Source organism: Natator depressus, chromosome 2 (assembly GCF_965152275.1).
Source record: "Natator depressus isolate rNatDep1 chromosome 2, rNatDep2.hap1, whole genome shotgun sequence".
Lineage (NCBI taxonomy): Eukaryota > Metazoa > Chordata > Testudines > Cheloniidae > Natator > Natator depressus.
Genome location: NC_134235.1, coordinates 218,356,944 through 218,369,030, shown reverse-complemented (window position 1 = coordinate 218,369,030; position 12,087 = coordinate 218,356,944). Strand labels below are relative to the sequence as shown.

General features: G+C 41.1%; 1 protein-coding gene across 2 annotated transcripts in view; it reads right to left on the bottom strand.

Annotated features, from left to right (window-relative positions):
- Positions 1–335: 335 nt before the first annotated feature.
- The window catches only part of HEPACAM2 (HEPACAM family member 2), a 29,693-nt gene continuing 17,941 nt past the window's right edge, over positions 336–12,087 (bottom strand). Inside the window, exons 5-10 of one of the 2 annotated variants that reach the window (XM_074943377.1) lie at positions 10,106–10,231; positions 9,998–10,022; positions 9,832–9,869; positions 9,177–9,250; positions 7,569–7,678; positions 336–428 (exon numbers count right to left, since the gene is read on the bottom strand). In XM_074943377.1, coding sequence (XP_074799478.1) covers positions 419–428; positions 7,569–7,678; positions 9,177–9,250; positions 9,832–9,869; positions 9,998–10,022; positions 10,106–10,231 — 383 coding nt within the window. In that variant the 3' untranslated portion in view covers positions 336–418. Of the gene's footprint in view, positions 429–7,564; positions 7,679–9,176; positions 9,251–9,831; positions 9,870–9,997; positions 10,023–10,105; positions 10,232–12,087 lie in introns of those variants that run through there. The other variant, XM_074943378.1, reaches the window with a different exon arrangement.

The window sequence follows — 12,087 nt, the reverse complement described above, 5'->3', positions numbered from 1 at the left end:
GTCAATGGAAAGTTTAATACAATTTCCTTTCTGTGTTACAATATAACTCGCAAGGAGTGTCCTCTGGTCTGACTCCTAGGCAGCTATCCCAGACTTAACGATATAGTATTTATTATCTATATTTTCTTTTGGCTCTGTTTTCTTTTTGCAGTTCAGAATGCAAAAAATTTTCAGCAATTAAAAAATCCCAGCTGTTTCAAGAAACCATTAGTTAAACAAAATCAATAACCAAATCCAGTATGTTCGGCGCAATACAGGAAAAAAAAGAATGGCTAGGTTAAGGAAGTATTATCATTTCAGAAATGCTAGCTTAGTCCTTTGCCATTTTGAGAGCTGTTGACATTTGCTTTCCATTTCCAGTAAAGACACAGAAGTTAACATTTGTATTAGGATGTCTTGATTTGCTGTGCTTTCATCTTCATGTACCTCTAGAAAAGAACAGGACATTGATAGTTAGTGCCTGTAATGTTGCATTCCTTCTCTTTAAAAAAAAAAAAAAAAAAAAAAAAAGCACTGTAGTAAACAAACTCAAAAGAGAAGTTAAATGGATCTTTAACTTTTATGCAACTTACAAGTGTAAATTTTCAATATGACGAACTGGGGTTTAGCAGTATGAGGCTCATTAATAGTGGTGATGGTTGTATGACTAACACGCTGTGCACTATGCTGAAGATTTACCCTGAGGAGTCAAAGTAGTTGTGGCTCAAAGAAAATGGTACAGTACTTTCCAGAATGGTATTGTAGTATCTGCTGATACTGAGAAGTTGACACTGATATTGTTCTCACAAATTCAGGAACTGGCATTGCTTATACCTTTAGAATGTCTGTGGATAAACTGTGGCATTAATTTAGAAGAGTAAAAGTTGTGATGGTATTGCTATCAGACATTCCTGTGTGCTACAAAGTGTAACGCTAATGCAGCCAGTCTTCTTCGTGATTGTCTTGGTGATGAAAGTGTAGTTTTGGTGAATTATTAAAATATCCCTTGATTGTAAGAGTCAGAAAAGTTCTTCCAGACATACAAATGTGCAGTTTATATGCTACGTGCATATCATCATTATAAGCCACAGAGATTCTGAGCACCCATGGGGTAACTAGCATCTCAGCAAGGGGCACTGGCTGCCAGCTCAAGGAAAGAGGCCTATGGGCAGAAAAAATACTCTTGGAGAGGGAGAACTTCTAGAGACACTTTTACTGGGTCCCCACTGCATGATCATTTTCACAGAGACTCTCACACAATTACAATTTTTCAAGGCAACTTTCTACTCTTGTATACTTGATAAGCAGTTCTCACTGTGGTAGGATGCCAATGGTGCGGTGTAAATTATGAGGTTAGCTGTTTGCATTGTGTTTTCACAGAGAGAGAGGGACTGACTGAGGTACTGAACATGGGTAACAGAACAATCAACCATTCCTGAGTCTCGGAGGTCTTGTTTCAAAAAGGTATGTGCAGTGGTGAGGCCTGCCTGGGCTATGCAAAAATTATACCACCCCAGTTAATATAACACATAATCATGGTGATTCTCTGGTGAGGTCTCTTTTAGATGCTGCAAATGTTTCAGCATGTTCATTCATTATCAGTAATAATGTACTCTACAAACTGTTAATGACTAGTAGGGACATGCTGAGTCAGTGCAGGCTCTCACAAGCCTAGCGTTGAAATGATTGGGAAATGTACAGATATCCACTGCTCTTTGGCAGTCAGCGCAGCAGAAATTTGTGGCATAATAATGCCTGGTGTGTGTGTGTGTGTGTGTGTGAGAGAGAGAGTGAGTGTATATGAGAAACCGAGTTGGAATGAATATGTGTGTGTTCTTCATTTCAGATGAAGATTCTATGGAAGTCATAACAGCTTTCTCCTCTTAGACGAGATACGAGGTGTGAACTGTCACCAGTTGAAAGCTTTGTACACTTTAGCCTGTTACTGCCAGTTTCCCAGTTTTGTGTGTGGCAGAATGATGTGACAGTTTGTCATAGATATTCAAATTCACTCTAAGCAATGCTGAGGGTGCATGAGCAGTTTGGATGAAAGGTTGGGTTTTATTAGACAATTCTGTTTATGGACCCATTCAGGCCCTCCACTAGCCACTGATGTCAGATTGTGTTCTGTGGTTGTTTACCCAAGGGGGGTGGGTGAGAGCAACTTCCTCAAAATGGTTCTCATGTTTTTATTTTGATTCTTTTTGGGGTTCTGCAATGTATGTGATGTGCAATGCCTAATATCTTGAGGAAATGGCCACTTTTATCTGGAATTTTCCAGACGATTGTTAACTTAAAGATTGCATCTTTTCAACTTGATTGGCCCAGATGGTTGGAGCCCCAGTCATTCTTCACACCTGGCTTTGCTTGAAGACATCAAAGGGAGGTGTTGTAAGGTGAAGCGAATGAAGGTCAAGACAGAAGGTGATTAGTGTTCAAGCATGAAAAGAGAGAGAGCCAAGAGAGTGCAACATTCACGCTTTATTCCTTTCTCCATATATACTGTCCTCTCTCATCAAGCAGTTTCTTCAAGTCAAAGCCTTGTAGGGTATGTTTACGCTTGGAGCTGGGGGTGTGATTCCTGGCTTGAGGAGAAAATACTTGTGCAAGGTCTCATGCACTAAAAATAGAATGTAGCCATGGCAGCGCAAGCTGCAGGAGAGGCTAATCACCTCGAGTGCCCATCTGAGATCCTCAATACGTACTTGAGTGGCTAGGCCATCCTGCTGGTCACCCTGCCATGGCTACTTTCTATTTTTAGTGCACTGGCTTGATGACAGCTAGCACTGGTATGTCTCCTTGAGCTGGGAATCACATGCCCAGCTCCAAGCGTAGATGTACTCCAAGTTCCTAAACATTACCCTGTACATAAGCGTACAATCATACCATAATGCCCTCATCGGGAAGCTATCTCTATCAAAACAGAAGGCCTTGTGTTTTTTTGGACCAGCAAAGACACTTGAAGAAGCTAACCCTCCTGCTTTCCCAGGCTGGTCACCTATAGAAGGAAGAGGGGAATACTATTGCTATGGGCTACACCAGCCTGAAGTCTCACCATTTGTGAAACCTTGCTAGCATAAGAATGGCCATATTGGGTCAGAGCAATGGTCCACCTAGTGCAGTATCCTGTCTTCTGACAGTGGCCAATGCCAGATGCTTCAGAGGGAATGAACAGAACAGGGTAATTTCTAGTGATTCATCCCGTTGTCCAGTCCCAGCTTCTGGCAGTGAATAACAGTGCTGATCCATCTATCACCTTGCCTGGTCCTGCAATGGCAAAAGCTCTGATGACAACGTGAGTCCGAAGACTGAGAGCTAATGAATCAGAGCCCTTTTAAAAAAAAGTGTTTTACCTGTTTCTTTCGTTTAAGAAGCTGGGAGAAATCCTAGGGTTTTAGGATGTGGGTGTGCGAATGCATGTGCGAGCACCTGTAACGCCCTAAGGGAAGATGCTAGAAAGAAATATTCCCCAGGTTAAAATCACACTAATCGCTGTCTCTTGAATGCTACTTATAAAAGAGTTCTGTGCTGGAATCCTGAGAAATTGTAAAACTCTTATATGCAAATTATTGGGCAAGAGTGTTAAATTTTTGCTTATCAGACAGTTTTGTCATAAGAGTGGTCATATTGGGTCAGACCAAAGCTCCATCTAGCCCAGTATCCTGTCTTCCGACAGTGGCCAATGCCAGGTGCCCTAGAGGGAATGAACAGAACAGGTGATCCATCCCCTGTCACCCATTCCCAGCTTCTGACAAACAGAGGCTAGGGACAGCATCCCTGCTCATCCTGGCTAATAGCCATTGATGGACCGATCCTCCATGAACTTACTTTATTCCTTTTTGAATAAAGTTTTCACTGAGATTTCTGCTGGGCATGGCGAGACGAACAGCTTTAGTCACCACTGTATTATTTATTATCAATTTGTATTGTCATAGTGCCAAGGAGCCCCAGTCATGGACCAGGATCCCTTTGTGCTAGGTGCTGTACAGACACAAAACAAACAGTCCCTGCCCCAAAGAACTCACAGTCTAAGTATAAAACCAGAGACTACAGACTGATACAGATGGACCTACAGGAGAGTACAAGGAAACAATGAGACTATATTGGTCAGCATGATAGGCAGTGGTCTCAGCACACCAGCAGCCTAACCACTGTTAAGTTTTTGTATGCTTCATGGCAGAGGAGAGTTTGAAGGGGACATTGAAAGAAGCTAATGATGTAGCTTGCAGACGCAAGTGTGAGGGGCACCATGGGTGAAAGCATGAAGGTGCCTGTTTGAATATTTAACAAATGGGAGATGGAGGCTGGGATCATGAGCTGATGTGAGGTAGGAGCTGACCTTCACTACTGCATGAGAGATGGGGATAGGCCATGAAGGGCCTTGGAAATGAAGACAAGTAGCTTACGTTTGATGCGATAAAGAAGATGCCAGTGGAGGGATGAAAAAAGCAGGGTAGCACGATCAAAGCAACGGGCTAGGAAAATTATCTTAAAATCCAAGGAGAAGGCTTTGATTGGCTTTGAGATTGTAAATCAGACATAACCAGGTATTTGGGTCTCAGAATTATGTTATTTAACCATGAAAACCTAATTATACTGCTAGGATTAAAAGTTCTTTAGTTGGGATATGCACAAATGGGCCACCACCTTCTTGGATTCCTGTTTAGGATTTGAAAGGATTGATTATGTGCTGTATCAATTGCAAGAGCTAACTAATTTGATTTTTATATTCATTGCCTTTGCCTTTGATTTCTTGATTTGATTTAATTTGATTTCAGTTTGATAATTGTATTAATTAGTCCTTAGTTTAGTAAAGTTTGTAGTAGTTGAGTCCTAGTGATATGTTTTCTTGACCTTTTTTTTGCTTGTTTATTAATTTTAATACATTTATATAAAGAATATCGAATCATTTTTCTTTCAAGAAGCAACTTGGGCCAGAACCATTCAGAATTTGAGACTTTGTCTACACTACAGGTTACTTCGATATAACTCACTTGCTCAGGGTTGTGAATAATCTCTCCTGTCTGCTTAGAGGCTCTCCACAACAAACACTGCAGCAGTGCACCTGCATCAGTGCAGCTGCACTACTGTAACTGCTGTAGTGAAGGTGTAGCCTGAGTAAAACAGCTTTTTGACTTAATAGCCCATTTGGGTCCCTTTAATTTCACCTCTTTGGCTATTACATTGAAATGGGTTATTCCTGCACGAATTGAGTGGTTGGCGCAGTTTCTTCCCCCCTCCAAGTAAGTTCAGTGCCATTTCATCTGTCATGCCACAAGAACACAACTGACTGCATATGACTGATCATCAGCACAGTGGAATTCAGTTCTGGCGATCACTGCTTAAATTGATCATTTGAGCTATAGGAATCTGAAATTACTTTTCCAAAGCCCTTTCCTCTTCTGATGTTTTAGCCCCTTGCTTATACTGATCACTGAAGCATTTGGTTGTAAGGACAACCATGGGACTCATTTCCCTGATTTATGCATGGCTTTATGGATCACTTGGCTGCAGATTAGGAATTTGAAAGCTTGCAACAGTATCATTTGTAACCTGACTAACCTGCCTGGACGTGAGTTCTGCTAGGTATATTAATTCTGGCTTTGTAAAATAGAAATTTTCCTTCTGTGCTGCTGTCTTATTTGAGAAGTTTTGTTTTCTAAATCTTGTTGTAGCGATGAGATAGAGCAATCAAAATGTGGTTGTCCATATTTATCCTCATAACTAAAAGAAGGGTTTTAACTGTGATGCTTGGATTCAAAGCCAAACTTCCATGAAGTTTAGGCCATGTCATCTTATAAAAGGAATTCACTCTCCTTTTTTTGGAGGGGGCATGCTAGAGTGTGTGTGTGTGTGCGCGCAAGGAGGCTGCAAGAGGAAGGATAACAAGGGAAAGATAAGATCATTGGTCATTCTGGACATGCACAAATTAATTTGGTATTTTACATATTTAAGTTACATTTTCAAAAATGTGTACCTAAGATGTAAAATGAATAGCTCTAGGCAAACAAATGTTAATTGTTATTTCAATATTACTCCCCCCCTTTTTTGCATTTGCACACACTGCTCCATGTTTGAGTGCAGAATCTAAGTGTGCACTTTTGAAAATGTGACCCTTAAAGACTTTAATCTTATAAGCACTCTATGCTCATATAGTCACAGATACTGAGATCACAAAATCAACTAATAGATTTATGGTTGCTTCCTTTCAACCATAACAACAGAAAACACAATAGTAGGATAAAAATATAACATAATGGGGCTGTAACTTCTGTTGTTACCCAAGAAGTTATTGTGTGCTGTTGTTAATATACTGTGCAGAGCAAATATATGTCGAATAAGAAAGAATATAGATATTCACAGAAAGTGATTTAAGGCAGCTGTATCTGTAATCGCTTAAAGTGCACAGAATTTTTTTGCACTCTAGTATTTCAAGAAGTTTTATGGAAGTAGGTGCTTTGACAGAAAACAAGACAACCTTGACATTGGCTGTGTAAACGAAAAGGTGGTGGCACCTGCCCAGCGTTCTGCTCAGCAAAACTTGTTAGAGATTTCCAATACAGTGTACTGCATGGCTTGGGCTAATAGAATACAGAACAATTAAGCCTCTAAATCATTGGTTTAAATCCAGCCCAGGGTACTGGGAACCAAATGCTGTCATCATCTTGTGGCTGTGCAATGACCAATGAATAGTTTATTAACTTGGCAGGGTTCTTAGTGGACCAATTTCTACATTGCAAAACCCACCCCTACAATTGGTACACTTGTTGACAGGCCTGAAAGAGAAGCCAAGGATTAAATTGAAAATGATTTGATCTCAATGGTTATTGCTGGGTGCTCAGCAGGTGTGAAAATGTGGCCCCTCATGTATGTGCCTCACTATGGATTTAGGAGCCTTCATTTAAATTTCTGTGCTTGAAAATCTTGGCCCCAGTTTTCCACAGATAAGCAAGTGTGGTGAGACTAAGGGGCAAATTTTGAGAAGAACCTCAGAGAGTATGCAGGGAGAGTCAATGTAACTTACACCTTCTTCCCCTACATCCCTTATGGTGCACATCATGCCAACTTAGCAGTGGGCTACAGAGTTAGGTCTATACAAGGCAGCTTACATCAACCTAACTCTGTAAGCATCCTCTAAAAGGTAGCTCCCACTGATGTAACTCGCCCACTGAACCAACTTAATAACTCAACCTCCGTGAGAGGCGCAGCGCATAAGTCGATGTAGTTAGGTCAACGCAGTGTCAGTGTAGACACTGCATTGTTTACACTGACTGCTGCTGCCTTTCAGAAGCCGTTCCACAATGCTCCACACTGACAGTTAAATAAGTGCAAGTGTTTCTGGTGAGGACACACCACTGACACAAGGAATGTAGTGTGGACCTGCAAAAACAATTTAATTACTGCAATGGCTGTACAACAACATAGCTTAAGTTGACTTAATTTTGTAGTGTAGCCATACCCTTAGATTCTCTTGCGCTCCCTCTGACACTCACTCATTTACCAACATGTAATTTACACAGTCTTACCAATCATTTCTGGATTTGTCTCTAAGTCTTTGGGTTACCATATTAGTGCATATAGGGACTTACTCTTGATGATCTTCCTGTTGCTCTGGAATATGCTGAATAACTTCATAAACTGTACTGTGTAAATCCTGCCCTTGGACAAAGTCAGAGCCAGAAACAGATGGACTTGGAACCTAAAAGTAACAGGCAATATTTTTGCTATGAGTACAGACGGGAAAAGCTGGCGCAGGAACGAAACGTACAGAATAACCTTCCCTTCCCTCCCCTCTCCCCCCCTTTTTAGGACAGATGTTCTCCACTGATTTTGTTCACATTGCATAGCTCAGTTTAATTAGTTTCAATTTGATTGTTGAGGAAGGGAATTTTATCATACTTACGATATGGCATTTCACAGACTTAAATGCAGTTAGAAACCCAGAAATTTTAGGATGCCCCTATTGCATGTAGGGTAGAAAGTGCTTTACATTACTGTACCACAAATAATAAAGGGAGAAATAAACTGGTGAATTAAAAGCTGGGGACAAAGGACAAAAGTAGTCAGGGAAATGATTCAGAATACATAAAAAAAAGCTAAGAAAGTCAGGGCAGTGTGCAGTCTACAACATCTAGATTCAGCCCTCATCAATACAGAGTTTACTCAATCTGCATACTCCCAAACTCCAATTCTTAATGATTCATCTTTCACCTCTGTGTCCCTTTCCTACTGAGCAATATGACTGCAATGGGTTAAATACTGATCTCAGCCACACTGGTGTAAATCCAGAGTGACTGCACTGAAGGTAGTGGAGTTGCTCCAGTTCCAGAGTCCAGCCCACTGCCTCTAATTCTAATTCTCTGGTGTACAGTCTCTCCTCCTTCACTCTCCAAGGCCCTGACTCTGTAAAGTATTTAAACACGTGTCTGACTATGAGACATGACTAGCCCTAGTGAAATCAATGGGTCTACTTGTGTGTTAAGAACCTTGCTGAAGTGGGTCTTAAACCCCTGACTCCCACCCTAGTCCTGACGTCCCTCCTATCTTCATGAACACTCACAGATGCTCTTCTTCCTTCTTTAACGCTTTCACCCTTGGAGTGGCCTACTGTTATCTAGACACTTGATGTTAAAAATTGTTTTCCTTGTCTACACTACAGGTTACTTTGGTATAACTTACGTCACTCAGGGATGTGAATAATCCACATCCCTGAGCGATGTAAGTTTCATTGACCTAAGTGCTGGTGTAGACAACGCTATGTCGCGGGAGAGCTTCTCCCGCTGACAACTCCTGCCTCTGCAATGGATGATAGCTATATTAAGCTGATGGGAGAGCTCTCTCCCATTGGCTTAGTGCATCTCCACCACAAGTGCTACAGTGGTGCAGTTGCAACAGTGCAGCTGTGCTGCTGTGACTGCTGTAGTTTAGATGTAGCCTAAATGCAGGATTGCTTAACAGAACTAACTTCTTTGCACCGCTTTGAAGCTGGGCATGTCCCTGCTGCTTAACATTGATGTAAATAAACACAGTGAGTAACAGTGCTGATGAATAAGTCATTGAAATACCTCCAAAGAGGCATCTCATGTGGCCCTTTTGAGCAAGCCGCATAGAGATTCTAGTGTAAATACTCCATACATTTTAGTGAATGAAATAGAGCCTTAATTGGTTGGCTACTGATTTACTGGTAAAACACATACCACAGGAACACCAGTGGGGTCTGGAAAAACAATAAATTCATATATTCCAAAGTCATCCATAGCATTTTCATGCCCTAAAATTAAAAAAAGAAATTATTAATAGGTAACAAATGCAAACAGGAACACTTCATTATGGATGGGCAAACTCATTCGGCCTAATTTTGAACCCTCCCTGGATTCGGAGACTTTGAAAGTTCTGCTTCTGTCTTCTACTGTTCCACCCCACCGCTAGGGCTGGCTCAGTTCTCAAAACTTAGAGCCGCCACACTGATGTTTAAACTATGCTTGGCTGCATCCAAGGGGCCATTACACCGTTGAAGATAACTGGAGAGCAGTAATACTCTGGCCATCCCCCTTCACTAAGCCACCTTTCACATTCTCCCTACACTGGTCTATGAGGAGCAATTTCCCTATGCTGGGGAAATTGTAGCTAGTGAAGTATCTCTGTTGCTGCTCCACGGTCTATGGAAGGAAGATTCAATCTAATTTAACTAATCTATCTCAGTATTTATATCATGCTCGGCACCAAAGTATCTGACCACTGGAATGATCCAGTACTTTCCCCCATAGCACTATGAAGAGGCCCAGCCCTGTTCAGCAGGGGCTGGGGGGCTTGAATTTGGCCTTATGCTCCTGTTTCATTCTTTAACATTACCTGAGAATGTCTGTGCCTTTCTGTAATCTGCTCCAGGCCTAGAAAACATAAACATGACTTTCAGTTTGATCTCACGGGCAAAGAAAAGAAATATAGCCCGAAACCAAAAAAACCCTCTCCTTTTTTGGGAAAGACACAAAGCCATAGGAATGATTTATTTTATTACCTGCTCTGCAGCTTCCGTTGTAAAACTGAAAAAAGAGATAAAGGAAAATCAACCTTTTTGTTATAATGTCCAGAAAATGCATCTGGAGTGTGTTTAAGTTTTACCCACCTTTATGTGGCTGATATCTTTTCCATAAGAATAGAAGGGACATAGATAGGATCAAAAATAATGAAATTCCTGTTATTACTGCTAGAGGTGACAAAGATTTTCCTTTCTGGGCAAGCTTCTCCAGTCCTGTGCCAAAGAAGAACAGATTCATAGCCTTCATAGCTAGTCCTTCACTATATATAACATGTTATTGAATCTTCGCTGAAGAAGTGTCTCCAGACATGATTTGTGGCCCGCAAGCCTTGCAAACAGGTAACTCTTGAATTATTGTGAACTAGGTAATACAATGTTTTTCAAAGACATACCTGAAATGGCAACTTGGTACAATAATTATATGCAGAAACCATTCCAAAACATGTATGGTACCGGTAACTAGGTGGAGGCCACTATGAACATTATGGCAAACCACACCAAATGTGAAAAAAAGTGCATCTTACAAGTATTTTTGAATTTAGCCTCACAGCTCCACGAGGAAGTATGTAAATAGTCCTGTCCTATGCACAGGGAGATGGAGCCCAAGAGGGAATAGATTATTTGATCAAAGTTACACAGGAAATCAATAGTGGAGTTGGGACTAGAAATCAGTTTTTCTTAGTTCAAATCCTGTGCATTAACCACAAAACCCTTCTTCCTGTGTAAATTGTTATTATAAAATATACACTTTTTATGTGCCCATCACCATAGTATCTAAGCACTATGTACAAGGCTCAGATACATCCACTCTGTAAGACCACTTTCTCTTTCCCTTCCTGGGTTAGTACCACTTTCTAAACAGAGATACTTTAATTAAAATGAACATAGAACTGTTTGTGTTTTATCATTGTCTTCATGGTAGTATACAGTAAACAATATTATTAGACAATAACATACTATTAAATCATTGTATCTGCAAATCAAGACCAGAATTTGACAGCTACTAAAAAGTTCTCTCCTAAACATACTGGGGGGGATAGCCTGTCCCCACTGAAGTCAATGGGAGTCTTGTCATTCCCATGCTTCAGGGTTTCTTTTTTCTAAAATTTGTCTTCTATCGGCCACTTACTCAATAGTGATTGCAGAATCATTTCCTGAAGCAGGAAGCACAACTCTGAAATGCAGAGCCAGATTCAGGCTAAGCCCTGCATAGATAAGGGGCCTTGCAAAGATCTCATCAGGTGGTCCCTGAACCTTACGAGCATCCCATTTGGCACTAGCTGTCTCATACTCCTGTGTCCTGGCTAACAGACTAGATGGGCACAGAGCAGTGAGCCCACTGCAGTCTCTTTAAGGGTACTAGAGCTACCCCTCTGGTGTGTGCTCCCAGGGAAGCTCAGGAGGAGCTTTGGCTGACTCAGGCAGTATGCACCCTGCGAGTTGGAGTCACAATGCTGTCTGTACGACACGCAGCGGTGCCCAGGGCAGAAGTTTGCCTTAGTCTGGGGTACATACGTAACAGGGAGTTTGACAAGCACTTTATAATCTACAATTCAGAGAAAATCAGTAGTTCAAGTGTTTTGGACACACTGTGAAATAGGGAGAAAATTATTTATAGTTGTCTCAGGTCAAGAGACTGAACATCTGATTTTATTATTTAACAGGTGAGTAGGGTAAAGCTATTGGTAAAGACTTACTGTAACTATCTGATCTAATTTCAAGAGGATAAAATGGTGTTTCTCCATGCAGTTTCACTCTCTCATGCGTAGCTGGAGGGTGACCACGCTCATTAGTGCTTGTTATAGACTATGTCTTCGTTTTGTTTTGCAGCTATTTTATGTTTATGCATAGCAAGAAATGTTGCTCGCAAAGATTTGGAGTTGAACTTTACCATTCAGTTTCCAAACCAGAGAACTATGGACTTCCTCATTTCAGTCACAGCACTGAAATCAAAACCATGAGGGGAATTTTTGTCAGTAATTTAGTTTTCTGGCCTTGTTTGTGCCAGTGCACAGGCCCTGCCTCTTCCTCACCCACTTTGGGGCACTGATTTCCCCCATGTCGAAAAC